The following is a 27,524-nucleotide window of genomic DNA, read 5'->3' as shown; positions in this document are numbered from 1 at the left end:
TATAGCAATTTTCATTTTGGGACCAAACAGGCCTTCACATCTATAGCATTATGAATCTAGACATCGAACTACAGATGTTGCAGTTTAGTGCCCTTCCAGTTTAAACAGTGTGATGCTAAGAATTAAAGAGAAGAACATTAAGTACAATATGCCACTAATTTAGCTTGATCTCATCCAACTTGAATCACATGAATGACACCAAAAGTTGAGGTTTGGACAGGATTATTGACTGCTTCATTATTTCCAATAATAACTGACAAATTAAAAAGTATTTGGTTATTTTCTTTCTTAGCTGACATATCTCATCCCAAGTGTTCGAACTTTATGAAGTGCATGCGGGATTGGGAGTGCCTTTGGCCTGACCTAATCGACGATAAGAATGTTCTCATATGGCTGATTAGTGGGTGATGATGCAAACAAAACCAAAATCTCGTGCAAATAAACAACAGCTCGTCTTTCCCAATCAACTCAAATATGCCAAGATTCCACCACTAAAAATATCAATGACATCAAAGAACACATTAATCTGTTCTTCTTCCACCCATGTTTGTTAATTCCATTCTCTCCTTTTCTGATAGACTTATCTCCTTCTATAGTTTATTCCAGTCTTGTCTTTTCAGATAAGCCTGGATTTGTTAGTAAGGTATGTTGCAGTATAGCTTCAATTCTCCATTGTTATTGTAAAATCTAGTATTATTGCACACATCTGTCTTCTTCCTATAGTATCCATTTGCATTAAGATCTCCAAAACTCCAAACTAGGTAAGGCTAGCTCTTAAATTGTCCACCTTCTCCTATCACCATTAATCATGACATCATATTTTATATGATGTAATCTTCTTCTAATTATTGTCTAACTAAAATTACTATAGTGGCTACATATCTAGCACGCATCATTGCAGTGTTCGCAATTCCTAGCATCATTATTCTGTCTACTACAAAGAAAATTGTTCAAAATTATCAACTCCTTTGCATGATAAATTTATTAAATTGTGTTTACCATCCAATTCAGTAGCTGTACAGATGATAATGAATATTATGGTCATTCGATATCCTACGCCATTCTTCATACTTGGTCACTAATTGGACCTAGAAGATATGGAGTATTAATAAGGGAAGGCATATAATATAGTCCAAGATGCATTGCATGTAGCATAAGAACTTGGAAAGGTTGGAGAAGAAGGATTTGAATTGAAATAGAAACATAGGAAATTAGTGCTGGCTCTTAACGTAAGACTCAGCTTGTAATATGAATGTTGTTGTTGCTGATCATGATGGTAAGTATAAAACTAATCCTTTTGTCAATTGATTAAGACTTCCATGATAAATCTCACATACTGGCTATTGAGGTTGACTGTGTAAATATTATTTCTTGCAGGTACCTAAACCACCCTCGTTTTCAAGCTCCATTTGCTCTCTCTCTCTCTCTCTCTCTCACACATTTCTTTATCCTTCTTCAACTTAGCTTTATATTGTAGTGGGATAGTTCAGGAAAGTCCTTACGAACCATTGGAGAGTAGGATATTGATTGAAGCATCTGCAAAATTAATAGTAAAAGATAGATAAATTAAAGAAAAAAAAAGTACAGCAGATCAATGTCACATGCATGCCTGAAATAAAATGATATCAATACATGATACTTATATTAAATATTATTTATATCTTCAAATTTATGGACCATAAAATTTCTTATTTCACAACCGCCGCACCGAGATGGTAAAAATAACAATGATGATAATAATTAAAATAATTTTTAATATTATTATTTCTGTCATGTCAAATATCAATACATTATAGGAATATGGAATATATCCTTAAAAGAATGCTTCTCCAAATTAGTATGCCTCAGCAGTAGGTGCATAATTGCTCAAATTAAACCATATAATTAGGCACGTGCAGAATTAAAAAAAAAAAAAAAGTATGGTGATGGAGGGTGTAGTAAATATCCTGCATCCAGGCCTGCAGAGGATCCGTGGTTACATTGCATAGGGTACTCTCTAGTCTCTGCTACTACGACTGGTGCAGTGGACCATAGTATCGAAGGGCTGGATTTTTATTAATTAGTGCTCATGATCAACAAATTCTCTGTGGGCATGAGAGCAAGATCTTCTACCTCGTCGACAATAATTTAGACTAAACCACATACTTAAGCATCTTCCAGTCTATTAACTTTATCCTGGAGATCGAATTAGATTTCGTAGATTACGACCATGATTGACATCATGTGACCCAACGTGAGGCCACACCACCAGCTATACTACTTAGATTCTTAGCTGTGGTGCCCCCCCTCTTAATTCACTTTAATCTCTCTCTCTCTCTCTCTCTCTCTCTCTCTCTCTCTCTCTCTCTCTCTCTCTCTCTCTCTCTCTCTCTCTCTCTCTCTCTCTCTCTCTCTCTCTCTCTCTCTCTCTCTCTCGTGTTTCTATCTAAGGAGGAAGATGGCCAAGTCATAAAGCTAAAGCTGCCCACTCTGCTCCCTTAACAGCAGAAGAGCCCATATCACCCCTCTCTCCTATCTCACTATCTCATGTCTCATGCATACCACTCCAACAGAACAAGAGTACCAATGTACATAACCCTCCCTCCCTCTCTCTCTCTCTCTCTCTAGAACACATGCATGTGGAGCGAAAACAAGGACATACACCCATAGCTTTAGCTTGGCATAACACTTTCTTTGCCTTGCTTTGCTTTCTTCCCTCTCTCTCTCTCTCATGATATATCTTCACATTTCTCACTCATGTTCCTATAACTATCACCTCCTCTCCTGACAGGTTAAAACAAGAGAGGGTTCCCTCTCTCTCTCTCCTTTATCTTCTCTATATTTGTACATGGCCAGGCTCCCTTTATTCTCTTTATGGCAGTAGCGAAGACTGTTCCCTTGGTCCTCGGGAAAGAAGACTATAACAAGGATTCCCTCTGCAGACATGGACCCATTAACTAATGAAGAGCTAGGCTATACAACTTTCCTGCATATGGTTATTATTATTATTATTATTATTATTTCTTTTTAATCTTCTTCACCCTCTTCTCCTCTTTGTTTCAGTGCATTTATGTCTGAGGTTTGCTATTATTATTCTAACGAATTCAATGGTGCACGCTAGCTGCATGGATTTTAGTAAGATTTTGGCTTCTCTTAGTTTGCTCTACGATATAAACTGGGGAGGTGGGGGTGTTGTTCTTTGGATGTACAATCTAGCTAGGTGCATAAATATGTGGAGTCTAAGATGACGGGTCAGAATAAAGAGGAAAAGAGAGGATAAGTGGTCGGTTCGTTGGATTCGAGGCACAGCCCAAATCAAATCCAACAACACACTGCGCAAATAAAGTGGTTGTCTCCTCTCTGCCTCTCTTGTATATATATGTGTGTGTGTGTGTCTGTGTTCATGGGCCATGAAAGCACATGCAAAGAGAAAATATTTATATATATGAAAGCAAATTAATCACTACAACTCCTGAGATCAAAGTTACAAGATGAAGATTACACCAAATTAATGCATCAAAATATATAGCACGTTATGATCAAACTTTCTTATTCAATTTAGAAGGATTTTAATTGATGAATATGATACAGCCATCTTAGACATGGCGATTAATGCATGGGAAGAGAGGAAGGTGAGCATGCATGTATATTTGCATGGAGAGCTGGTCAAAGGTTGTTCTACAAAGCGATCTCTTAAAAGATGAGAAGCCATAGCAGACGTGAGCTTTAATCTGCATGCTGTACCTAAATAACAGAAAAAGCTCCACATTGGAGCATTTTGCTCGATTTCTAGTGCATCAATCGGCAAGCTTTTTTAATTCATTTCTTATTGATGAACACCTAACACCAGTAGCTTTACCTTCTTCAGAAAAAAAAAACACAGAGAGAGAGAGAGAGAGAGAGAGAGAGAGAGAGAGAGAGACCCTAAAGTGGCAAGATCATGAAATGATAAAGGCTCAGCAACTTTTCTGGGACTAGTTCAAGGAAGAAAGAAATATTCCAATCATACCCAAATAATTAATGCTCTCACAAAGCCTTCTCATTTCGAAATGGAAATTGGACATTAATTGTCGATATAAACTTTGCTATAATCCTTTAATGAACTGTAGCGTCACATAGATCTACACATCAAGAACCTAACGATAATGGAAATTAATGAGAAACAATTCACCAAGACAAGAAAATTAATTAAGATCGATACAATGCTCCTTAATTTCATGTCTCTAAATTAAACTAAGTTCTTTAATTATATCAGATATATATATATAAACCCATGCACCAAGTTTCTCTGACGATAGTTCTACAGCACACACACAAAGAGGAAAGAAATTAAAGATAAAAATAAGCACATCAATTTCAAGTAATTGGAACCCTACCTATGTTCTAATCTTCAACTTGATGCTGAAACGAAACGCCTCTCCCTCCATATTGAATTCTATCGATCCTTGCAAGTTATCTTGCCTACTTCCTTTTTTGAAGCCATCCGCAAAAATTGATCAGCTTCCAAGAAATGGTAGAAACTACAAGAGATTTCCAGTGGATGAAGAGTTGAAGCCTGAGAGATCCGGAATCCATCCGCCGCCATTACCGCCGACGACACTACCACCGGTGCTGCCACCCCAAATACTATCATTAATATTCCTAGGGATATCCATGTACAATCTTGGCAAGCTTAGGGTTTGAGAGTTGTCCTCCATCTTAACTGAAGCTAGATGTGATATGATCTCCGAGCTCAACGTCTTCGCCGTCGGGATCTGCCCACCGAACGCACTTCCGTCAATCCTGCAGCCTTCCAAATCTAAATGGTACATCCCCGTCAACGCCGGCGGCGGCGGCGGAGGAGGAGGCGGCGGCTCCAATCCACTTAAGAAAGGGAACTGCTGGATCTGCTGCACCCTCCACTGCTCCAACCCGACGGTGGTACCCACCTGGTAGTCCGCTGGGTCGACCGGGTGGACGCCGGAGAACCCTAACCCTAAATTCTGCACGCTAAAGTTCTCAAACGGGTGCAACGAGGTTACGAAGGGAAGGTGGGGAATACTCGAAATATGTGAAGTGATTCCACTCCCTATGCCGACCGAGGCGGCGGTGGAGGCGGTGGAGGAAGAGGTGCCAGACTGGCGATCGGTTGTGGGGGCGGCGGCTGAAGTAGTCGTCGTCTTAGAGGAGCTACCGGTGGCGGATGATTTGGTGCGCTTGTTACGGCGGCACCCGCCGCCGACAGGGACGTTCCGAAGGGCCCCTCCACGTGTCCAGTAGCGACGGCAGGTCTTGCAGAAGTGGCGGGGCTGCGATAAGGAATAATTGTTGAAGTAGCAAAATTTGGTGTTGGTGGAGTCGCAGCGGGGACAATTCAGCGCCTGCTCCGGCTGCGGGATCTTCGCCAGCCGGGCCCTCTCGCTCATCGACGCCGGCCGGATCGAGCTCGAGTTCGTGTTCGAGTTCGATGCCAGCGAGCCAAGGGGAAGGTGAGAAGACTCATTTGCAACATCACCGCTGTGACCTCCTCCTCCTCCTCCTCCTCCTCCATGATGATGATGAGTAGCTTGTAGCTATCATAAGTAAAACAAAAAAGAAAAAAAAAGAAGAAAAAATTATGCTACTGGTGTATTTATTCAAGAGGAGATCTTGGGGAGAAAGTAGCGGGAGGGGAGAATAATTAAATTACCTGGTTCCAGTTAGGTGGATCTAAGTAGACAGGAACAGAAGGGAAAACCATGGTGGCGGCTTAATTTCTTCTCTTTTCCTCTTTTCCTTTGTTGGACTTGTTCTCTTTTTCTTGCCAAAAAAGGTGGTTGGGCTCTTGGAGAGATATGGTGAAGGATCACATCCACTTAAGGGGTTGCAGAGGGATCAAGAATTTAAGCTTCTTTCCTCTATAGTAGTAGAATTTTCCTTGGAAGTTGTTAGAATGTTTGAGAGAGAGAGAGAGAGAGAGAGAGAGAGAGAGAGAGAGAGAGAGAGAGAGAGAGAGAGATCCTTAGGCTTTAAGTTGTGAAAATTGCTAAGCAGTGGGAGAGGACTAGTGGTTCTCATGCATAGAAAGTTTCAGATAGAAAAAAAAAAAGGATAGGAAAGGGGGCTCCAGGAGGGGCCATGGAAGCCTACTACCTCACTATTTAAAGAGCAAAATGGTATAAAAATAAATAGTAGAACTAAATGTAACAGAGGTAAATTTTGTGCCTCTCTCTCTCTCTCTCTCTCTCTCTCTATATATATATATATATATATACTTCTATGCATATATATTTTTAATGATTCTAATGTTTTGTCAGTATTATTAGTTTGTTACCGGATAGCTTCATATATTAAGTAGTCTAACATGAAATCAAAGAAGTTTAATTACACAAACAAATTAGTATTGCATGATCTTTGAGTTCATCATCACTACCTTAAAAACACTTGCAAGCAATATTTCCTTATTTTATTCAAGTACTTGCAACAAATACCTCCACATATACTTTTGACCTTCAAACAGAAATTTCAGCAGAAAAATAGAGGTTTCCATTTTTTTATTCTTCGAAAGTTTCATTAGTTCGTGGAACCCTTTAACCTCTTACCCAATCTGTCTAAATTAACGAATTAAGTTCCGAAGCTCTGTCAGTAACTATTACTATTTTTTAACAACCTTGTCAGGAAAAATCTATCAACGTACTCACCTACCACCACTATCGACTCAACGATCGAGTCTTCTGTAGATCGATCTTTGATGAGCTAAGCATATATCTGAAAAATGGCATAAAGAATGTTGTCTAGATCAACGAGGGATGCAGTACTGTTCAAGCTAATTGAGTCAGCGGCAAAAAATTTCTCATAGAGAAAAATGTTTAAGTATCATATGGTCAGAATTTAGAAAGAAGGAGCTAAAGTGAATAAGTGAAAGAAAAAAGAGAGAAAAGAGTAATTTAGAATACCTAAACAAAATTAAAGTTGGTGTCTAATGAATTCCTGAGAGTTGGAAGTTAAAATTCTTCAACATTTTTTTTTTTTGCCTTTTCTTTTTCCATGCACTGTTCTTGATAGATATACAAATTTGCTGTCCATATTTTGCGATATGATCCAATTAAAAATTAGTTCGCTTATATCACTCCTAAATTTAAAAAAGAAATAGTTCACTTATATCACTGCCTGGAGTTAACTAAAATTAAAAATTTTAAATATTTACAATTCTAGTTTTCATACATCTTTTAGTTAAGGGCATCTTCATCTTTTCTATTAAATAATTGGGACTTAAACATACAAATATTAACTCTAGATTAAACATACAAGCCATCAAGTATTATTTTTTTTAGGGTACATAGATAGAAAACTTAAATTACATAAAATGATATTATACCCAGACCTTTGAATTGCTGGCTTGTTGACTATTTTCACATAAACACTCTTTTTTTTTATTTTATGATACATCGATCCTCTTTTAATTATAAAAAACCTCCTCAGTTCTCTTCTTGTTAGTTACATGTTAAATTCTTTTCATTAGAAAATGATCTGTGAATATCAGGTAATTAATGTTAGACTTTCTAGGGACCATTCTACTCTAATTTTTTAGGAAAAGAAAATAAGAAAGTGGAGAGTAGAATAATTATTTGACGTTTTTACTTAACACTCTCACAAGGGTGAGATGTTTTCTTATAGATTAGGGGGTCAATATGTAGATATAAAAAAGAAGAAGAAGAAGAAGAAGAAGAAGAAGAAGAAGAAGAAGAAGAAGAAGAAGAAGAAGAAGAAGAAGAAGAAGAGAGGTGCATATGAAAATGGGTGATAATTCATAAGTTCTTAGTGTTATTATCTGTTAAATAAATAACTCTACAAGAAAACTTTGGGAGAAACCAAATAAGCCCTTTCCAAATTCTTTTCTTTTTTCCATTGCTGAAAGAAAGTTTCTGCTCTTCGGGAGAGCTCGAATGCTAAAAAGAAAGAATATAAAAGGAAAAGGAAAAGGAAAAGGAAAAGGAGAAGAAGAAAGAAGAAGAAGTGCATTATATAGGCCTCTGACTAACTGGCCCATTTATGGGCCCATCAATCAAATAGATGCTGCTGGTCGGAAATTCCCAACATTTCTAATCACGTGGGCCCACGTGAATATGTATGGGCCGCCGACGCCCATATTTGCACCGCTCCGCTGCGGTGCGCCAGGGGGTGCACACGTTTGAAGTTTCTAACTGGTAGCCAGTGCTGCCACGTGGACCCCAAAGCCCTTACTGGGCTCCACCAGGGAAATGCCATTGGTCCTCCCCCCGTTACTTCGGCCCCTTGCTGTCTTCTAGGCTTTGTCGGGTTCCTCTTCCTTTACGGCGGGGCCCGCCAGAATTACCGGTGGGCCCCGCCCTGTGGGCCTATTCTGAGGCGGGTTCGTCTCATGGGTCATGGGTACTGCCTCTACGGCGGTTTAACGCGGTCCACTAAGCCACGTTCTTTTTTCTTTTCTTTTTATTTTTTATTTTTTTTATTTTTAACTACCCCTATGGCCCTTTTTATGGTACATAGGATTTGTAATAAATTGGCAATAGTGGATCAAAAAGGACGTGATTTTAGCCTCATTATTGCAAGATCACTATCTCAACGCAGTCTACACTTGGCTCGATGAAATGAACCGGTGCTAAAGAACAGAAGACAACTGGAATTTGTATCCCATGACTGCGATATTTGCATGAAGCTGCCGCTACTCTAACGCTCGATACTCCACGAAACGTAAACACTGATGGACATCTCTCTCTTTCTCTCTCTACGTATTAACGGGAAGGTTATTTCCAAAAGAAAACAACTTGGCAATCGATACATCGCACTCCATGATCGTAAGCAAGAATCAAATGTTGTTGAATTAAGGAAAAGCATGCATGCACACAGATTTACCCATATTTACGTGTTTTGGGATTTCATATGTCTATGTACGTAGATCTAGAGGGAGAGAGAAAGAGAGAGGTAGTAGGAAATGGGTCCACTTGGTTTCCTCTTCCATCCCTTTCTTCACCAACACGAGAGTTTCCGATCGACCGCGTTGCACGGTAAAAACTATATTTTTTAAAAAGAAAAGAAAGAAAAAAAAAAAGGCATGAGGTTTGCAGCAGCTAGAGGAAGAGGACGTACGTTCTGAATCCACTTGCTTCTTGTTCTTATTCTATGTTTCGATCCTTGTCCTACCAACTTTTTTGGGGATAATAATGTGATGAGTAGTAGTCAGAAAGAAAAGAAGGAGCCAAGTGGGCTTCGTTCGACATGTGCATGAGCTCAGAGCTCAGGAATCTATTGGAAATATTCCAAAGCAACATCCAATTGAAGTGACACTTAGATTTGGCCGTTTCCCATAGATCTCGACTTGTCTTAACTAAAGTTGTAGTAGTAAAAAAGAAAGGAAGCGAAAGAAGATCACTTTGCATAGGAAAGAAGATTACGGTACAGTGAGCTACCAGGCGACAAACGTGTCATTTTCTAAATTAGAGGGTCGTTAATTTCTGAGAAAGAGATTTGATTGAATCCTCCGAGTTATATAGCTTCTTAAGCTAAGTAGTCAAAAATATATTTTGCCGTGAGAGTGAGTAGCAGCCAATCACGTACCACCAAAGTAAACCGGACTGCAGGAGATTCCTACGATATGGAAAGCAAAGAATCATTTTCCACCACGCCAGCTTCATTATTGACTTGTAAAGGAAGCCAAGTTGCACAAGCTTCTTCTTCTCTGATACCTTGCTTTTGATCAGAATAAGTTCCCGGTACGTTTCGAAGACTACTATATTCCTCTTACGGAGGGTTTAATAATTGCCTTGAAGGATAAATCATATGTGAGCTCCAAAGATTAGCATGCCTTATACCTGTCTAAAGAAGGAATAAGTACTTCTATCAAATATGACAGTATAAAGTAACTAATTTTCTTCAAAGCACAAGTGACAAAATTAGTTTTCAAATTCACAGAATTGGACCCAACAAGCAATTGGTATGATTGCTACAATACAAAATGGAAACATCGACAAACAGTAAATTACAATCTTGATGCTGTCCTTCATAGTTGGTAGTGAGCTTTCACTCTTTGCAATGGCCAAAAGTACAAAAGGAAGCTAACCGAAACAAATCAAGGAGCAAAAGGCTGCAAAATTTTATGCTGATTTCTTTCATACCAATCTCTCTCTATCTCTCCTTACTCTCTCTTCAAGAATTTAATTAATAAAGATCATCAAGACAAGATCAAGACTCGACAAATGAGAAATAGAATATAATCTTTGCATCCATGATCCTGCACTTCTGGGTCGACAGGTTTGTTGCAGTTGAAATGTAGGATGAAGCATGAGTTAGAGCAAGTAATGTAGGAGCAATGGAACATAATCTAGATACCGGTCCTCATGAGATTGGCCAGTACACAGTTCTTGATACCACGGCCACCTTCCTATCATTGTTTTCGTACCATAAAAGAGGCTCTGCCAGATCCACAATGTACCGCGGCAACTATCTCATGATCTGTCTCTCTTCAGATTCTTTATGTTGCTTTCTACAAGATACAGAGGAACAGGCGAGAAGTAAAAAATCAGCATAAGTGAATTCACTATATAGTCTTTGGTGACACTATTATTATATACTCATATAAGAACATGATAACTGTCAAAGATTAACAGCTTAATGCAACTACCTGCAGAAATGAGGTGTTTGCAATAATTATATATCAAATAAACTTCGGCCAAGAGACCCAGTTTTATGCTTGTGATCAATAGATTCTATACTCCATAGTGCAGTCTTAACTCCAAAACCCCAACACTAATTTATTGGATAGATAAACGATTTCCTGTAAAATGCATATTGTTATTATGCAGATATTATGCAGTGAACAGAAGTAAAGGACACTCTGCATATGTTGCTCCGGGGAAAACTAAGCTTTCTAGGGAAATAGAAGAGAATAATAGGTCCTTCAAGCAACAAATAATTGATTAGCATCCAAAAGACAGGCTTCATAACTACCAAGCAGAGGCAAAGATGTCATCATCAAATGAAAAAGGAAACAGAATGTCTGAGCATCCTGTCATTCAGACAAAAAAGAAACACATCGAGCTTATACGAACTTTCAACCTAACTTCACCAGCACACAAAACGAAATGGGTAAAGTTGTAAAATTGTCTAATATCTTCTTGCATAAGTAGATAGCAGGGACTAAGCATGAAATAGTAATTCAAAATTTTAGATGGATTCTAGGATAAAAGGTGACTATAAACTTATAAAGTAGTCCAAATAGTTCAGTAAACTAAAGATCTGATGGGCAACACCGTGTCCAAATAATATTAGGATGTCTTGTAACCATGGGGAACACATGACTAATGGAACTTTTGGCTCGATTCAGATTAGCATTGATATCTTCCTTCTGCTGCGTACTTTCTGGTGCCAGATGGTGGAATAAAAGTTTTGGCAGTGTCGAGCACAAAAATGATATACCTGAAATTGAACCAAGATGCCCACATTAAGTGGAATGTTACCACAGATTTCAAATCAAGAGGTAGTTCAGGAGTCAGGGCAAGGCCAAGTCAAGAAGTCAGATATGCATATAAAAAAATGCTATTCTTTAGGTTGTTCTACAAGTGCCTTATTTCCTTGGAGCTTAGTTATCATCAAAGTAACAATGTAACGGCAACTCAGTAAAGGGCTGTGTCCACAATACAAATCCCACACCACTTATGTGCTTCCACTTGACTCATAAATAGTGCTATCAGAGCTGTCGTGCAGAGTAATTACATGGGCCTTGTTCTGATGAACACTCCATGAGGTCAAATTAGCGCAATGGTGCAGTTTAAGGAGTCCTGGAAACTATGCTTCATGCCTCCTCATTGCAAAAAGCCTTCCTACCTTATTTCTTTTTTGGATACTATCATCTACATCTTATAACTTGAACGCCCATTCTGGTTTGAGTTTTGATAATCAAAGTAATCAAATTGTATCACTGATGGTATTCTTTTATCCCTAGAATACCATAAACCGCCAACTTTCGAAAATCCTGATCACTCTATTAGTCAATTCTTGTTGGACTAATTAATGTATTTCCAAAAAGATGGATCACAAATTCTCAAAACTCAAATCCAGAAGTTAAACAAAATAGTTCCTTTCTGTAGGAATAGAAACAAATGACGGACGTGGAGTTCTCCAATAAACCCCATGCACATCTGGAAAACAAAAAAGTCTAGCATCAGAAAAATTCCACACAAAAAAACAGGAGTATGTAACTATTTCACCTAATATCTATAAATTACTATAAGAATTACCATAAGGAATAATAAAGAATAGAGTTCCTACCTTCTCATCGAAATCTCGGCCTTTTCTTACGGTAATCCAATTCCCAATTCCTATGTTCTAATCCTCCCTAATTCTCTACGTTTGCATCGCATGCTTGCAGACGCCATGAGAGAAGATGATCGCATCCTTTGCAGACGCGGAGGGAAGTTATCGATGGAGGTATTCCAAGTAAGGGGATCTGGATCGGTGATTGGTAACACCGGTTGATTGGTTTAGTACAATAAAACGAACTTAGGGTTCTATTATGGTTTCGGGTGACCTTTTGTCTCCTTTTTTTTTCTTCATCATTTACTATTCAAATCTCTTTGTTTATTATATATATATATATATATATGGAAGACTAGTAGGCAGATAGTTTCATTCATTCTTATACACGGAATGAGAGGGTTTTGACCAAAGCTAGTGAAAAGCGCTCGCCACCAACACACAATGATACAAAGAATAATTGAAAATATATTTAGAAGATAGCATTTAGATTTAACTCTTGAATAGCTTGCCCGAATGCAACATACGAAGAAGAACCCCAAGACCTATAGAGCCTCAAACCGGTCTCGAAGCGAATTACCTCCTTCCTCACAGCGCCTCGGTTGTGACACTTGGAGAGAAGGGTGAAAAGAAGAGAAGAGAAGAGTCCGAACAAATAAAGAAGGGGAGAGGAGGGGGGAGATACAAGTGAGAGGATAACAAAATTCATGTACCAATTCCTGCATGGGCTTCAAGCCCATGAGCGGAAACGGGTGTAACCTTCTTGGATGCCTACCAAATCTGCTAAGGATTTGCTCATTTACGTGGAAAGTCTTTTGGAATAGAGTTCTTTTATGGGCCGAGGACTCTCAAGACAACTTTTATTGTTGACATTTGGGCTATTTGAAAGGAGCCACGATCTTCCAGAATAGTACCAGCATTTAATAAGTATATATATTTTTTTCAATTAAACTTTTAATTTAATTATTTTGATTAATTTTTAAATTTTTATTGTTTTATGTAACCCTGAGTCGCTATAATAGGGTGTTCGTTTTAATAAAAATTTCTTTGTATATTTTGTACATAGATATGTGATTTAGAAAGGAAAAAGGGGACGATAGTTAGTCTTTAAGGAAGAAAAAAAAAGAGATCAACATATGAGGAGAAATGAGCTAACTGACAGCTAAGATTTGAGAGAAGGGGGAGAAGATGATAGACTCAACTAGAATAAAAAAATTGCTAGTCTAAAAGGAAAGGGTTAGCGTCGACTTGAGTAGGCATGTGATAGATATATGATTTGAAGCTATATTATATTATTATTTTTACTTCTTACCACGTAAATTTTTGAGTTGCATAGTGTGTTAGGTATTGAATAAATACATATGATAATCTCATTAATAGGACAGTTATAGAATGTGAATCTACCAAAGTGGGTGCTAGGGTTAAAGTGGGCGCTAGGGTTAGAGTGCTTTGAGGTAGACTAATCGTCAAATATTTGCAATATTATAGTTTTACATCTAATATCAGTAGTCTTTGTGTGGGAAAGACATTTAGACATACGTCGTTTGTTAGGGCACACATAGCGAGTTATCCTTATATAAGTTCTATCAGCTATATGTGTATTCAGTCTAGATGAATGTTGATATTTTTAGTGGATGACATAATATGATTATGATTGAGATACTCTTAACGGATAACATAGTACTTTGAGCTTTCAGATAGGATGATGAGATTAGGTACCAAGTGTTGATCGTGCACGGTGATCTAGTATAATGACGTTATTCAAAGTTGACATTAATAATTGAGATATTTACACATATTTTCTTATGTTGATATATATGATAATCAAGTGGTCATCATGCAGCATATGTGGTTGCATTTTAAATTGTCATAATATGGTCATGGTCGGTATGTATTATATATTGATATATTTGAGAAAATTATAATATTATTATATCACTAAAGACATATATATATGTTATTGAGAATATATATAAATGTTTATTTATAACACAATATATTATTTATTTATATACTTATTTATGACATGATATTTTTTTCTTATTTATATTATTCAGTATATGATTTACATTCTGTTTGCTATCATTGATTTAGGGTAAGGTTTATTCATTGAACTTTTACCCCATGACTCTCTTTATGTATCTTTTCTAACTTAAATATATTTGGTGCCTAATAGCGAGTTGAGATATCGTAAAAAATAATATTTTAAAGTGAAGATGAGGTGGCTAAATGTGAGATAGTATAGAAGATATCTTATTAAGTATATTTGTATTTCATTATATCAGACAATAATTTGTATAATATATGTTAGATTATATTTTACTTGTGTATTAGTTGTATCTTGATAGTTTATCGTGGCTTATGTGAGTCATGCTAGATTATATAGTGGTCTAGTATATCTTAATAAAGACTTGAATATTTACATGTTTAACATATTTACTTGGATGAGAGTATAATTTATCTCTAGGATAAATTATCTTGAGTAGATGTATATTCAAGGCGACGACTCTTTTCGTCGTGTTATGTGCATCGCTCAGGCCGTGTGACACGTGTCAAACTGTAGCAGTCGTCATTTGTGCAATTAAGTCGGTGATAATTCTTAAAAGGTTTGTGGTGGGCGGTGCTATCGTCTCCTTATTGTATTCGCTAAGGGTGTAAATGAGCCGAGCCTAAACGAGTCGGCTGCTGCTTAAGCTCGGCTCGAAATTAATTTCGAGCCTCTTTATTGGGCTCAGGCTCAGCTCGCCTTAGCTCGAGCTTGAGCCTATTATCAAGTTTCATTCAAGTCGAGCTGGATCGAGCCAATTTAAGCCTCTTGCCGGCAGATGGAGGAGGACGATGTGGCGACTGCTTAGAGAAGGAGGGTGAGGTAGAGCTTAGAGGATGAGGCGGCACTATGGGTCTATGGCAGCTTGACGAGGCAGCACCATGGCAGCTCAAGGAGACGACGATAGCTTAGCGTCTTCTCGAAGGAGGACACGGCGACTACTTGGAGAAGGAGGGCGAGGCGGCACCGTAGGTCCGTGGCAAGGAGATGGCAACAACTTAGTGTCTTCTCGAAGGAGGAGGAGGCGACGACTTGGCATCTTCTCGAAGGAGGAGGAGGAGGTGGCGACAGCTCGAGGGGATGTGCGGTGGGATTAGATTTGGGGATTAGGGTTTCAATGTTTTATGACTTATGGCCCATAACCGAGCCTATCAAGCTGAGCCTGAGCAAGCCGGCTCCAGCTCAGGTTCGGCTCGATATTAATTTCGAGCCTTTATCAACGGTTTGGGCTCGACTTAGCTCTGACCAAGCCGAGCCGGACTTGAGCTTCAACGGAGCCGAGCCCAAGCCGCTCGTCAGGCTTGATACCCCTAGTATTTGCTCTTTGGATCCTCAGATCATTACACTTATAATTTCACACCCATTGTTAAGTAAATTCCTCTAAGGCTGAGGGAATTTGTACTTGAATTTAAATCCAAAGAGTTTTTTTTTTCTATAAGCGTAGTTCAATATTTTTTTTAACACGATCTAAATATAAATAATCTTGAAATATCAGCCAACCAATCGCTGGCAATTAGAAGCTTCTCGCGCCATCTAGAACTCAAATTAAGTTCCCGATCTTTCGCATCACCGTCATTTCAGAACAGATCCAACGACTGGTATTCCTCCGAAGATTCTAGAAAAGCTGGTGAAGCTATATATACATCGTCATACCCTCCTATCCTTCTCCACATAATTTAGGTTAACTCGTTCTTCCTTTAGCCGCCGTTTCAATCTCTTCCACTCTCGTTGAGTTCTTCGTAGTTCTACCATGTCAGGAAAGGGTGAAGGTCCTGCGATCGGAATCGATCTCGGCACGACCTACTCGTGTGTTGGAGTTTGGCAACACGATCGCGTTGAGATCATCGCGAACGACCAGGGGAATCGCACCACTCCCTCCTATGTCGCCTTCACCGACACGGAGCGGCTTATCGGCGATGCTGCCAAGAACCAGGTCGCCATGAACCCCATCAACACTGTCTTCGGTGAGTTATCTTATTTCCGATCTCATATCGTCAGATCTAGTGGATCCATTAATTAGTAGATCTTTGATAGTCTACATGTGAGTTCCTTTTCTTTCTCAATACCATTTCTTGTTTGGATCTATCTCTGCTGTAGATTTATCTGTTCTTTTAGTTTTTATAAGAGATTTTTCTGTAGATCTGAGACTGGAGAAATTAACTCCTTCATATACGGTAGTCTATCTGAGCTTAACGGGTGGACTCATTCTTTTAGTAGATTTGACCGTTCCTGTGTCTATTTTGATATTATTTTTGTTATATCTACTTGTTCCTGTTGTAAATTTTGGGTTGGAGGAGTTTTGATCTTTGATTCATTGTTCTTATGTTGTTGATGGGTTTTTCGTTTAGATCTCGCTTTGGAAAATCGAACTCATTGGGATTAGACAGACCATCTGAGCTTTTTCTGGCATAATTGTTGTTGGAAGTATTTCTAGCAGACATTGATCGTGCTGTGAGGTTTTTGTGGTACTTCTTTTATAAGTTGGATGTTTTTCCATTATAAATTTCAAGTTGTAAAAGTCTTATTCCGGTTCGAATTTTTTTACCCGCTGCTTCTATGTTTTATTCTGTAGATCTGTTAGTTTGTGGGACTTACTTGTGTAATATTCGATACTTTTCTACTAATTGTTTCTGGATCTGTTCGTCTAGTTGGAATATTTCGTCATTTTGAAGTGATATCAGAGAACAGTGCCTTTATAGTAGACAACTGTGATTGCGATGCATTGTTCTCACGCCGCAGTATATTTAAATACTTAATGGCCATCATCTACAGTTCAATCTAATGATTTGTTTTAGATTCTATAACTTCCGGAACTTTATGGTGCTCTCAACTTCTATATCAATATTGGGTTCTAGTTAGTAGCGGTATAATGTATTCTAGCATCTAACTAATATAGTCTATACATCCGTATATTTCAGACGCAAAACGGTTGATTGGTAGGCGGTTCAGTGATGCCTCTGTACAGAGTGACATCAAGCTGTGGCCTTTCAAGCTCATCCCTGGCCCTGCAGACAAGCCCATGATTTGTGTCCAATACAAGGGAGAAGAGAAACAATTTGCTGCCGAGGAGATCTCCTCCATGGTGTTGATAAAGATGCGGGAGATTGCCGAGGCATATCTCGGCTCCACCATCAAAAACGCTGTGGTCACTGTCCCCGCTTACTTCAACGACTCCCAACGCCAGGCCACCAAGGATGCTGGCGTCATCGCTGGCCTGAACGTCATGCGGATCATCAATGAGCCCACGGCTGCCGCCATCGCCTACGGTCTTGACAAGAAGGCGACCAGCGTCGGCGAGAAGAATGTCCTTATCTTCGATTTGGGTGGTGGAACATTCGATGTCTCCCTCCTCACCATTGAAGAGGGTATCTTCGAGGTGAAGGCAACTGCTGGAGACACCCACTTGGGAGGTGAGGACTTCGACAACCGGATGGTGAACCACTTCGTCCAGGAATTTAAGAGGAAGAACAAGAAGGACATCAGCGGCAATCCGAGAGCTCTCAGGAGGTTGAGGACCTCATGCGAGAGAGCGAAGAGGACTCTCTCATCCACCGCGCAGACCACGATCGAGATCGACTCACTCTTCGAGGGCATCGATTTCTATTCGACAATTACTCGTGCCAGGTTCGAGGAATTGAACATGGACCTATTCAGGAAGTGCATGGAGCCAGTGGAAAAGTGCCTGAGGGATGCTAAGATGGACAAGAGCACTGTCCACGACGTTGTTCTCGTCGGTGGATCCACCAGAATTCCTAGAGTGCAGCAGCTTCTGCAAGACTTCTTCAATGGGAAGGAGCTCTGCAAGAGCATCAACCCCGACGAGGCCGTTGCATATGGCGCAGCCGTCCAAGCCGCCATTCTCAGTGGCGAGGGCAACGAGAAAGTCCAGGACTTGCTGCTGTTAGATGTCACTCCCCTCTCCCTTGGCCTGGAGACTGCAGGTGGTGTTATGACCGTCTTGATTCCAAGAAACACCACCATCCCCACCAAGAAGGAGCAGGTCTTCTCCACCTACTCCGACAACCAGCCTGGTGTCCTCATTCAGGTTTACGAGGGCGAGAGGGCGAGGACGCGAGACAACAACTTGTTGGGTAAGTTCGAGCTCTCCGGCATCCCCCCGGCCCCGCGTGGTGTGCCTCAGATCACGGTGTGCTTCGACATCGACGCAAATGGCATCCTGAACGTGTCGGCAGAGGACAAGACTACTGGCCAGAAGAACAAGATCACCATTACCAACGACAAGGGGCGGCTAAGTAAGGAAGAGATTGAGAAGATGGTGCAAGAGGCGGAAAAGTACAAGTCGGAGGACGAGGAGCACAAGAAGAAGGTCGAGGCGAAGAACGCACTTGAGAACTATTCGTACAATATGAGGAACACCATCAAGGACGATAAGATTGCGTCCAAGCTGTCTGCCGATGATAAGAAGAAGATCGAGGATGCCATCGAGCAGGCGATCCACTGGCTCGACGGCAACCAGATGGCCGAGGCTGATGAGTTCGAGGATAAGATGAAGGAGCTGGAAGGCATCTGTAACCCGATCATCGCCAAGATGTACCAGGGTGCAGGTGCTGATATGGGCGGTGGCATGGAGGAGGATGGACCTGCGGCTGGGGCTAGCAGCGGCGCTGGTCCGAAGATTGAGGAGGTCGACTAAGGATAAGAAGATGCTTCATCAGCAAGTTAATCCCTTGCTTGCTTAAATTACTGCCCTGTTTTTTGTTGTTCTAGTTGCAAGTTTGATCGGATTCTGTTTAGGATTATTTTTGGCCTACGGGTATTATGTTTAGGCCTTTTGATTTCGAATATAGCTATATCCTTTCTTTTCCAATATTTTCTACTGAGCAATGTCGTGGATTGTGATTTTGGGGTTCCTCTTTTGAGTAAGGTCTGGGCATTACTCGCATATCCTATATGTTGGGTTACCATTAACGCATCTAGCTTAAGCCGCTAAGACGTCTTTTATGCCGCCATTTGCTTTCATTTACAATATTACAGTAGGAAGACAGATGTTAATCTTTCAGAGACTCGATCAGAGAAGTTATCGAGGTTACCCATCGTAGCCATCGAAGATGAGAGCTGAGTAATGAATATAAGCATCTTAATTAATTAACGAAAATAAGAAGGTTTTCAACAGGCACACAGATGGAAGCCATTTTTAACACCCACCTGTATGCAAGAATAGACTGAGCCCTTAGTAAACATATAAAAAAAAAAGAATAGATTGGGCCGACAGCCCGATACAGCAACATTTTCTTTAATTACCAAAATTGGATGTAAAACAATTGAGCTATTTACACTGACTTGACCTAAAGTTATCTGGATCAAGAGGCTTCATCAAGAACAACTCTAGCCTTCTTGACCTCCGCGTTGGCCTCAGCGGTCCATACTTCCCATAAACACTACACGGATCTTTACCAAATTGTGAGCTACCCAAGCACCATCCACCTGGAGTGAAGCGGCCGGCCCTACTCAATATCTCAAGATCAATCCTGTCTAAGACTGGATCGTCATTGACAAAGAAATGTGCGAATGGTGCACCACTATCGGCCATAAGATTGAAATGCTCCAATGTCAAGTTAATGGGGTTTTGCCGAGGAGGATCGTCCCACATCATGAATCGCAGATCACTGTTGACAGTGGTGTTCTGGAAGTACTTGGAATTGCATATGACAGTGTGGAAGTAACCCTCTGTAGATGACAAGAAGTTGGTGTAGTACATGAGTAGTGTCCGAGGAAGATTATCCCACCCCCAGATGCAAAACTCAAGAAATGATCGGGTTAGAACCACCCAAGAGGAACCTACGTCAAGATCATGAAGAGTTAGTAACAGGAGGAGCAGCACTCAGAAATTTTCAGGAACATCATACTGAAGAAAAAACTAAACATACTCCATATGCATCCATGTGGTGCTAGTAATGCAAAAGTGGAAAAGGGCCTATTCAGATTTCAGACATCATTACTTAAAGGTGAGAGATTGTAACATTATGCTGCATATTGATATATATCGCCTTATGTAAAAAGATGTGTACAGGGGTTTCATTTCAAGCTTATAATCTAAAAGAAACAAATCTACTCAGACAATTTTTTCAAAAAGGTGGGCCACTGTAACACTGTGCTACATATTGATATATCTCAGCTCACCAAGATGAAGTAAAACAGTACACAGAAAATGGTGATTAGTTGTTCATAGGGCTAAAAGAAAAGGATCTGTTGAGACACCTGTGCCAAAAGAGTGAGGTACTAATAACACCATGCTGAACATGGATGTATATTGCCTTACCAAAATAATAAATGATGTATACAGATTTTCATTTTAAGCTTTAGATACTTGAGATAGAAAAAGAAATGAAATATGGTTGCTTTTCTACACCAGGTTCATTGTCAAGAAAATAAGCCAAACGGAGGCCCAGTCAACATGCCAACTTTCTAAAGCTGCAAAGTAGATAACTAAAAGGGGCAACAAATAAAGAGCAATAATCTCAAACAAATTTGGATCACTGCACTGCAACATCCAAAACCAGCACACCGAGGAAGACATAATGTGCAAGGTAAGACAGGTGGCCTAGTTATGCTATATAAATAGAGATCAGAATGACATTTACAGGAGAAGGAAAAATTTATATATTAAAATGGATATGTAAGGTCTAAGTCTCTGCGTGAAAGCACATTCTAGAGAGCACGATGAAATGGAGAAAGGTGGATGAGGAAAAAACCTAGTTATAATTGTCATGCAGAGTATGTTCAGTAGCCATATGGCAGATTCCTGAATAGAAGGAACTAATTACTGACTTCAGTTTGGCCTAGATAAATAGTGCACACATTTCCGAAAAAAGCAGAGTCTACAGATGCCCTTACTAAGAAAGCAGGACCTACAGAAGCACACATTATGTCGCAGTTGAATCATCAGAAGATTTTCAGGTCATTGAAGAGATCAAGATCATTGGTCCTTATCTCACTTAAAAATACCTATTTCTTGCCAGTACCAGGTAGCAACCATGAAACTTGAAAAACATCACAGTATCAGACCACACATTAACAATGACAGCATCAGTAGGAACAATAGCACGAAATCCTCATCTGACAAACTACTGTCAGCTGCATGAATCCTTGTGTGCAGCAGCAGCAGCAAGATAACAACAAATTTTTTTATGTCCAAGTCCACTTCCAGTTTGGTAACATCTTCATATTATGAAGGATTTTATAGAGATACACTATGATTTGATGCAGCATTATGTATGAGATCAGCTCATGTAATGGTTTAACAGGAACTTAATCAATTGATAAACAACCGAGTCAGTGGAAAAGCTTATATAGTAAAGCAGTACCTGCAAATAGTTTGAAAGAAGCAGGCATGCTTCTTTTCTCCTTTGTCCAGAATACATCAGTTATATTTGAGATATACAATCCTGGATCTACAATCATTGGCCTAGCCCTTTGATACCTACATGCATAAAATGAAATGTTAAGAGACCTTCTGGAGTTTGATAAGTATTTGAAATCATTATAGCCATGAAAGCACTAAATAGGTTGAAGCATAGAAGGATAGAGTACTCATAACCATGAAATTTACAACTTGTTGGAAGAAAATAAGGAGGGGATAAGCTTACTCTTTCAAACCAATATTGCTCGTGTGCTCAATAAAGTTTAAATCCCTCGGCACGTAGGAAAAAATGTGAAGAATGTCTGTCAAACATAAGGGTAAAAAGGTAGATGAGCTTCATAACTTACAGTATTGATGCCCAATAGCACCCATTACTAAAAAATAAAAAAGAAGATACACTGATCAACATTATCTATTCTTCATACCACCAGAATCAAATAAACTGGCTTCAACTACTCTAAAAATATGCATTTGAAGACTAAATATGAAGTTTGCATTTGTAGGAAGATAACTCAGAAAGTTCCAAAATATTTTTTATAGTCCAAAACTTTTATGTTGTCGATTGACATGGAACTTTAACTCAGATATATTGGTCTATAGACTATAGTGAAGAGGCTGATCGGGAGAACGCTAGTCCATTGTGCATTTAAAAAATAACAGACAGCCTCTTATATTACGTGAGATGATTTCTTGATGCTTCAAGGGCTTGACATTAGAAAGGTAACTGCTTTAGATTCTAAATCAATCATGTTTATAAGCTACACAGAAAATGATACCGACTTTTAGTTACTAACAAAGGATCCTCTCACTATTCAGAAAATTACTCTTACACTCACTCGTGTAGCATGTCAAACATCAGAATTTGACAACAATTGGCAAACTCTAAAATCTAATGAACATATTCAACTCAACTTACTTAACAAACTCGCAAAGGCATTTAATCAATTCCTTAATCCTATTAAGCAACTTAACTATTCTAACGAAATCACTAACATGAATCATAGAAAGTCAAGCATCACTCAATAAATCCTCATTAAATGAAAGAATTGTAACGATAGAAATACCATCTTGTGACATGAGGGGGTAATCCGAGGCACTAAGATTTATAAACCAGCTCCAACCCTCAAACTCCTTCAATAGAATCGCCACCCCATGGAGCGTACAAGCAATAATCGTCGGGCCCCTATTCGACAACGGATTGCTCCTCTCCACCACCCGCACGTTTCCGAACTCCCGGAACACCGCCTCCTCCCGCACGAACTCCGCCAGATCCGCCGCCTCCGCCGACGATGCAGCGAAGTCGAGATGGAGTAGGTAGAAATTCCACGGATGGTAGATAGCCAATAGGAGCCGCCGGACCCGCGCCCCGTCCCCGGCGCCGCCGGATATCATGTAGGCGAGCCTCGGAGGCCTCGGAGGCCGCCGATCGCCGGAGTCGGGATCAAGGTAAGGCGATCTACCAGGAGCTAGTGTTGCGAAAAGGAGGGGGAGGGTGAGGAGTGGGACGAAGAGGAAGAGGGCGAGCCATTTCCCTTGGAGAGGGAAGCCGTCGACGAGGCGACGATGGGGCTTCCTCATTATCTCGGGTTAGGTTTAGGGTTACGGTTCCGACAAGATGCCGACGATGATCCCATGGGTACCGTACGGTAGAGAGAGAGAGAGATAGAGAGAAGAGGATTCCATTTTAAATTATAAAAATAAAAAATAAGTAGATAAATTGCGGTAGAAGGAAAAGGAAATGGGACTGGTTACTGGTAGGAGAAGAACGTCTCAACTGTTGGATATCTACAAGCTGGAGTTTTCTATTTTGCAATTTCGCCCCAAATTTTTTCCCTCTCAACTAAACTTTTTAACTTGTTTGGTTCGTGTATAAAAAATATAATTTAAATATAAATTAAGTATATATCTATTTATTTAGTTGTAAACCGTAATAATTGTCTTAATAAAATTATATAAGAATTTATAAATGATCAAATTATGAATAATAGGTTGTTAAATATAATAAAAATTTTATTAAAAAAATGAGTCTAATTTTATCGTATTTTTACGGATGATAAAATTCTATGTAAAACTTGTCGTGACTTACCTTTTGACTAAAATACATATAAATAAACATTTAATTATATTTTTAATATGTGTCTCACTTTAACTTTATTTTAATGCCGCCATTGATATAGAATTGGTTGCTTAGTTTCTATAATGGTTTCCTATAAGAACACTAGCTGTATCCAGCAAAGATGGAGCAGATAATTTCACTAATTTGATGTAACATTCCAAATCCATTTAAATTAAAATTAGGTGAACAAATTTTCTAAGTCATCGATCGAGTTGGTAGGATGCTTCAGGTGTTAAATTAAATGCAAGAGATGTTGACTATGAACATGGCCACTACTTAAATACCTTTTCTTTTAAAAAAATAATCTTATTGCGCAACATATGCTCCATAATTTCTCACATATGTTATAAAAATTTGCAGGATTTTAATTATTTAAACTAGTTTTACGATGAGGTAATCAGGCAAATCTTAATCAAAATAGCGGAGTCCGAACCCGAATTCAACCTAGACTCGATCATCGGATCCGGATTTCCTAGTAGTCGGCGTTGTTTTCCTCAAGGAGTCCGTGATCCGTCCACGGCATGCTCCCACTACGACTTGGATTAAAAAGTGAAGGCATCGATCTGATAAAAGGAAGAAACGGAGCTAAGAAATCTTAGCGATCTCTGCAATCCACCATGAGTTTTCTCTTCGGCAGCCGTAAAACTCCCGCAGGCAAGTTTTCGTTCAGATTTCGAATTGAAAGCTATCGCTTGTCATCTATGACGATATTGAACCTTAATTTTCTTCTTTTTCCCCAATATTTTGGGGTTTAATTGGTCATTGGGATGTTAAGAATCGGATCTGATTTTAAAATTTCATGAGAAAAACTTTGGTTTTTATGATTTTTTTGGGATACATTTTTTTGCTGGAATTGTCAGCTTAGATGTCAAGAAAGGGTTTTTTTTTATCAAAATTTTGGCAGAGTTATTGCGGGAGAACAAGAGAATGCTTGACAAATCTATCAGGGAGATAGAGAGGGAGAGGCAAGGATTGCAAACTCAGGAGAAGAAGCTTATCGCGGAGATCAAGAAGACGGCTAAGCAGGGTCAAATGGTAATTCCCTTAAATAATGCTAGTAACTCTTAAATAATGGTATAGCTTAGTAAATTTTGAGTTTAATTGTTGTAATGTGTTGCATAGTTTTTATGATACTCACGTTGCCTTTGAATTGCAGTATTATTCTGATGTATTGGTGCTTTAGAGTTTGAAGTAGTTTGATAAAATGCAAGTCCAAACTAGATTATTTGGTTATATTGTCCAGTAAAGTAAAGTGCATATTGTCTATTTCTCTTTTGTCTTTGTAATTGTCAAAATAATGTTTCTCTGTTGGTGTCTGTAATTGTGACAGGCAGCTGTAAAAGTGATGGCAAAGGACCTTATTCGGACAAGACATCAGATTACAAAGTTTTATGCGCTCAAATCACAGCTTCAAGGAGTTTCTCTTAGAGTCCAGGTGTTCTATTTTTTTTTTTTTTTTTTTTGTCACTTGTCCTTTCTCATAGTGATTGAGAATGAAGCCTTTTAAGATCCATGCGCTCTTGTCATTAATTTTGAGATTAGTTCCTTGAATGCCTTCATTACTTTTTTCTTGCCTTCTATAGACTGACAAGGTGCTGGTTAACATCCTATTCTGAATTGGCCACCACCTGATCTCCAATTTGAAAAGATCGAATAAAAGATAAAGCAAACAAATTTAAAATCCACATCTGCATGGCAAATCTCGGCCTACCCAACAAAGCTGTCAAGTTGGTCATGATATAGAGAATGGGTTTGATGTACTTACAAGCTTGCAAGTATCTTTCTTTTTTTTCGAAAAAACAAGTTAAAATGAAATGGATGAAACTTCTTTTTACAATTAGTTGTGCTAATGGAGCATATATGAGCACTTCCATGACAGAGACCTCTGTAGAGTCTGCAGTCTTTGGGAGTAGGCTGGCATATGGGGAAATTGTTAACAATGCTATGTGATTAGATGAATAGTTAGAATTCTAGATTAGTGCTCGACAGTAAGAATAAGAATCACGAGTGGAGATCATTAGTAGTATGTTCTGCATCATTTGGTGTATATATTTCCTGGGCACTAATTTTCTAATTAAGTGAATTTTTTAACAATGCAGACACTTAAGTCAACACAAGCAATGGGTGATGCTATGAAAGGTGTCACTAAGGCCATGGGACAAATGAACAGGCAGATGAATTTACCAGCATTGCAGCGAATAATGATAGAGTTTGAGAGACAGAATGAGAGGATGGAAATGGTAAGTGAGGTCATGGGAGATGCTATAGATGATGCCTTGGAAGGGGATGAGGAAGAGGAAGAAACAGAAGAGCTAGTGAGCCAGGTTCTTGATGAGATTGGTATTGATATCAATAATGAGGTGACCTCTCCTTTTCTTTTCCTTAAATATTTCAACTCATTAGATTAAATCTATTTTAGTATTTTCTTTCCATAAAGACTGTACTGATGTGTATTTGCTGTGTTCGTAAAGCTTGTCAAGGTGCCCTCAGCTGGCATTTCTGCTCCCGCAGCACCGCAAAAGGTTGCCCAAGCTGAAGCAAGTGGGCACGAAGATGGTGGGATAGATGATGACCTACAGGCAAGGTTAGACAATCTTAGGAAAATGTAATTAAAATAGAGAAGCTGAAGAAGTCTACGAGAACAAACGGGCCATGTACATGGGTGATATATACTTAATTTATGAATCTTATTGTTTTATTTTCTGGAAATAATTTGGGCTTGTCAACAATCTGCCATCCGGCTCCAATAATATTTGTTATCATCATTTTCAGTATGTACCCTTACTAACATGGTTCTCTGATTGCCGTTTCAAGTATATTGAAATACTTCTTATTTAGTACCTTTCAGCCTGACAGCAACCTCCAGCTATTAGATGGTTATTGAATGAATGACTTCTTGACCGTTGATATTCAGCGGATATGTTTTATCTATTTATCCAAGGAGGAACAATTTGCATCTTTTTTTTAACTTTATTCTCTGTACATTCAAGATATCAGATATATGTCAAGCATCAATATGTAGGGACACCTTATTGATTACAGGTTCTTGAACAACTGAAAACGACCTCCCAAGTTCATGAATCCTTCAGCTTGTGTTGCTTCTGTATGATTACCTCTCACCGGTTATTGCAACTGTTGAACCAGCTATGCCTCCTGATTCTGTTAGGCATTGTCCTCTGCCCTCCTGACTCCACGGAAGGACATCCCGAATGAGAGTAGAGCCACACATTAATGCAAGAGAGTATGGAATTTCTGCAATCAGGAAGCTGCAAAAGAATCCTTCACAATTGAGTTTCACGACAACGAGCCTCCAGGACTGAGATTCTCATAGTGGCCTCACTCTCGTGCTTTGGAGCATCAGAAGATGAAGTCAAAATAAGATGATGTACTTGCATGATGCTGAAAGCATCAGTTCTGATTTTATACTGATTTTAACTGTTGCAGATATGGACTAAATGCAGTCTATACTAGTTGAGGAACCATAAATCCAATGAATTTGATAGCTCTTTGGTTAATGGGCACTTGGGCAGCGTGGAATCTGTGGATAGGAGCTCAGACAGGCTTCTTGTGAACAAAGCCAGAGGTGTCATGGAGAAGAAAGATGTGAATAATCTGAGACAGGAGACTTGAATTTGTTGGGCAAGAAAGGTGCAGTAGGACTTCATTTGTTGAGGTAACAAGATCAACGAAGACAACAACAATAAGCTGTTAATTCCAGATATTTATTATATCTCTATCTGATGTAAGGTATC

General features: G+C 39.2%; 4 protein-coding genes and 1 long non-coding RNA gene across 5 annotated transcripts; 2 read left to right on the top strand and 3 right to left on the bottom strand.

Annotated features, from left to right (window-relative positions):
* Positions 1-4,217: 4,217 nt before the first annotated feature.
* LOC140790317 (dof zinc finger protein DOF3.6-like) lies at positions 4,218-6,107 on the bottom strand. The gene is made up of 2 exons (XM_073140344.1): positions 5,648-6,107; positions 4,218-5,531 (listed from the first exon to the last, which is right to left on the bottom strand). The coding sequence occupies exons 1-2, from the start codon at positions 5,696-5,698 to the stop codon at positions 4,500-4,502; spliced, it is 1,083 nt and encodes a 360-aa protein (XP_072996445.1). The 5' UTR covers positions 5,699-6,107; the 3' UTR covers positions 4,218-4,499.
* A 1,809-nt stretch (positions 6,108-7,916) lies between these two features.
* Positions 7,917-19,103, top strand: LOC140790315 (heat shock cognate 70 kDa protein 2-like). Its single transcript, XM_073140342.1, has 3 exons — positions 7,917-7,953; positions 15,813-16,239; positions 17,194-19,103. The coding sequence occupies exons 2-3, from the start codon at positions 16,026-16,028 to the stop codon at positions 18,927-18,929; spliced, it is 1,950 nt and encodes a 649-aa protein (XP_072996443.1). The 5' UTR covers positions 7,917-7,953; positions 15,813-16,025; the 3' UTR covers positions 18,930-19,103.
* LOC140791031 (uncharacterized) lies at positions 10,062-11,391 on the bottom strand. Its single transcript, XR_012109510.1, has 2 exons — positions 10,598-11,391; positions 10,062-10,459 (listed from the first exon to the last, which is right to left on the bottom strand). It is a non-coding gene; the product is annotated as an uncharacterized lncRNA (long non-coding RNA).
* A 249-nt stretch (positions 19,104-19,352) lies between the features above and the next one.
* LOC140790316 (beta-glucuronosyltransferase GlcAT14A-like) lies at positions 19,353-23,498 on the bottom strand. The gene is made up of 4 exons (XM_073140343.1): positions 22,721-23,498; positions 21,883-21,958; positions 21,601-21,716; positions 19,353-20,074 (listed from the first exon to the last, which is right to left on the bottom strand). The coding sequence occupies exons 1-4, from the start codon at positions 23,232-23,234 to the stop codon at positions 19,563-19,565; spliced, it is 1,218 nt and encodes a 405-aa protein (XP_072996444.1). The 5' UTR covers positions 23,235-23,498; the 3' UTR covers positions 19,353-19,562.
* A 541-nt stretch (positions 23,499-24,039) lies between these two features.
* On the top strand, positions 24,040-26,546 carry LOC140791475 (vacuolar protein sorting-associated protein 2 homolog 1-like). The gene is made up of 5 exons (XM_073142069.1): positions 24,040-24,426; positions 24,677-24,807; positions 25,103-25,207; positions 25,872-26,132; positions 26,244-26,546. The coding sequence occupies exons 1-5, from the start codon at positions 24,390-24,392 to the stop codon at positions 26,379-26,381; spliced, it is 672 nt and encodes a 223-aa protein (XP_072998170.1). The 5' UTR covers positions 24,040-24,389; the 3' UTR covers positions 26,382-26,546.
* Positions 26,547-27,524: the final 978 nt, after the last annotated feature.

This window comes from Typha latifolia, chromosome 6 (assembly GCF_019914945.1).
Source record: "Typha latifolia isolate L0001 chromosome 6, TyphaL0001v2, whole genome shotgun sequence".
Lineage (NCBI taxonomy): Eukaryota > Viridiplantae > Streptophyta > Magnoliopsida > Poales > Typhaceae > Typha > Typha latifolia.
Note: the sequence above shows the minus strand (reverse complement) of the source record. Positions and strands in the feature narration are given on the sequence as shown.

Excerpts from the sequence above, each read along its gene's own strand:
- LOC140790317 (XM_073140344.1), bottom strand. The coding sequence starts at position 5,698 with ATGGTTTTCCCTTCTGTTCCTGTCTACTTAGATCCACCTAACTGGAAC. Across the intron at positions 5,532-5,647 it reads ATCCACCTAACTGGAACCAG|CTACAAGCTACTCATCATCA; the intron begins GTAATTTAATTA and ends TACTTATGATAG.
- LOC140790315 (XM_073140342.1), top strand. The coding sequence starts at position 16,026 with ATGTCAGGAAAGGGTGAAGGTCCTGCGATCGGAATCGATCTCGGCACG. Across the intron at positions 16,240-17,193 it reads CCCCATCAACACTGTCTTCG|ACGCAAAACGGTTGATTGGT; the intron begins GTGAGTTATCTT and ends CGTATATTTCAG.
- LOC140790316 (XM_073140343.1), bottom strand. The coding sequence starts at position 23,234 with ATGAGGAAGCCCCATCGTCGCCTCGTCGACGGCTTCCCTCTCCAAGGG. Across the intron at positions 21,959-22,720 it reads CCCCCTCATGTCACAAGATG|ACATTCTTCACATTTTTTCC; the intron begins GTATTTCTATCG and ends TATGTTTGACAG. Across the intron at positions 20,075-21,600 it reads TTCTTTCAAACTATTTGCAG|GTTCCTCTTGGGTGGTTCTA; the intron begins GTACTGCTTTAC and ends ATCTTGACGTAG.
- LOC140791475 (XM_073142069.1), top strand. The coding sequence starts at position 24,390 with ATGAGTTTTCTCTTCGGCAGCCGTAAAACTCCCGCAG. Across the intron at positions 24,808-25,102 it reads CGGCTAAGCAGGGTCAAATG|GCAGCTGTAAAAGTGATGGC; the intron begins GTAATTCCCTTA and ends TAATTGTGACAG. Across the intron at positions 25,208-25,871 it reads GAGTTTCTCTTAGAGTCCAG|ACACTTAAGTCAACACAAGC; the intron begins GTGTTCTATTTT and ends TTAACAATGCAG.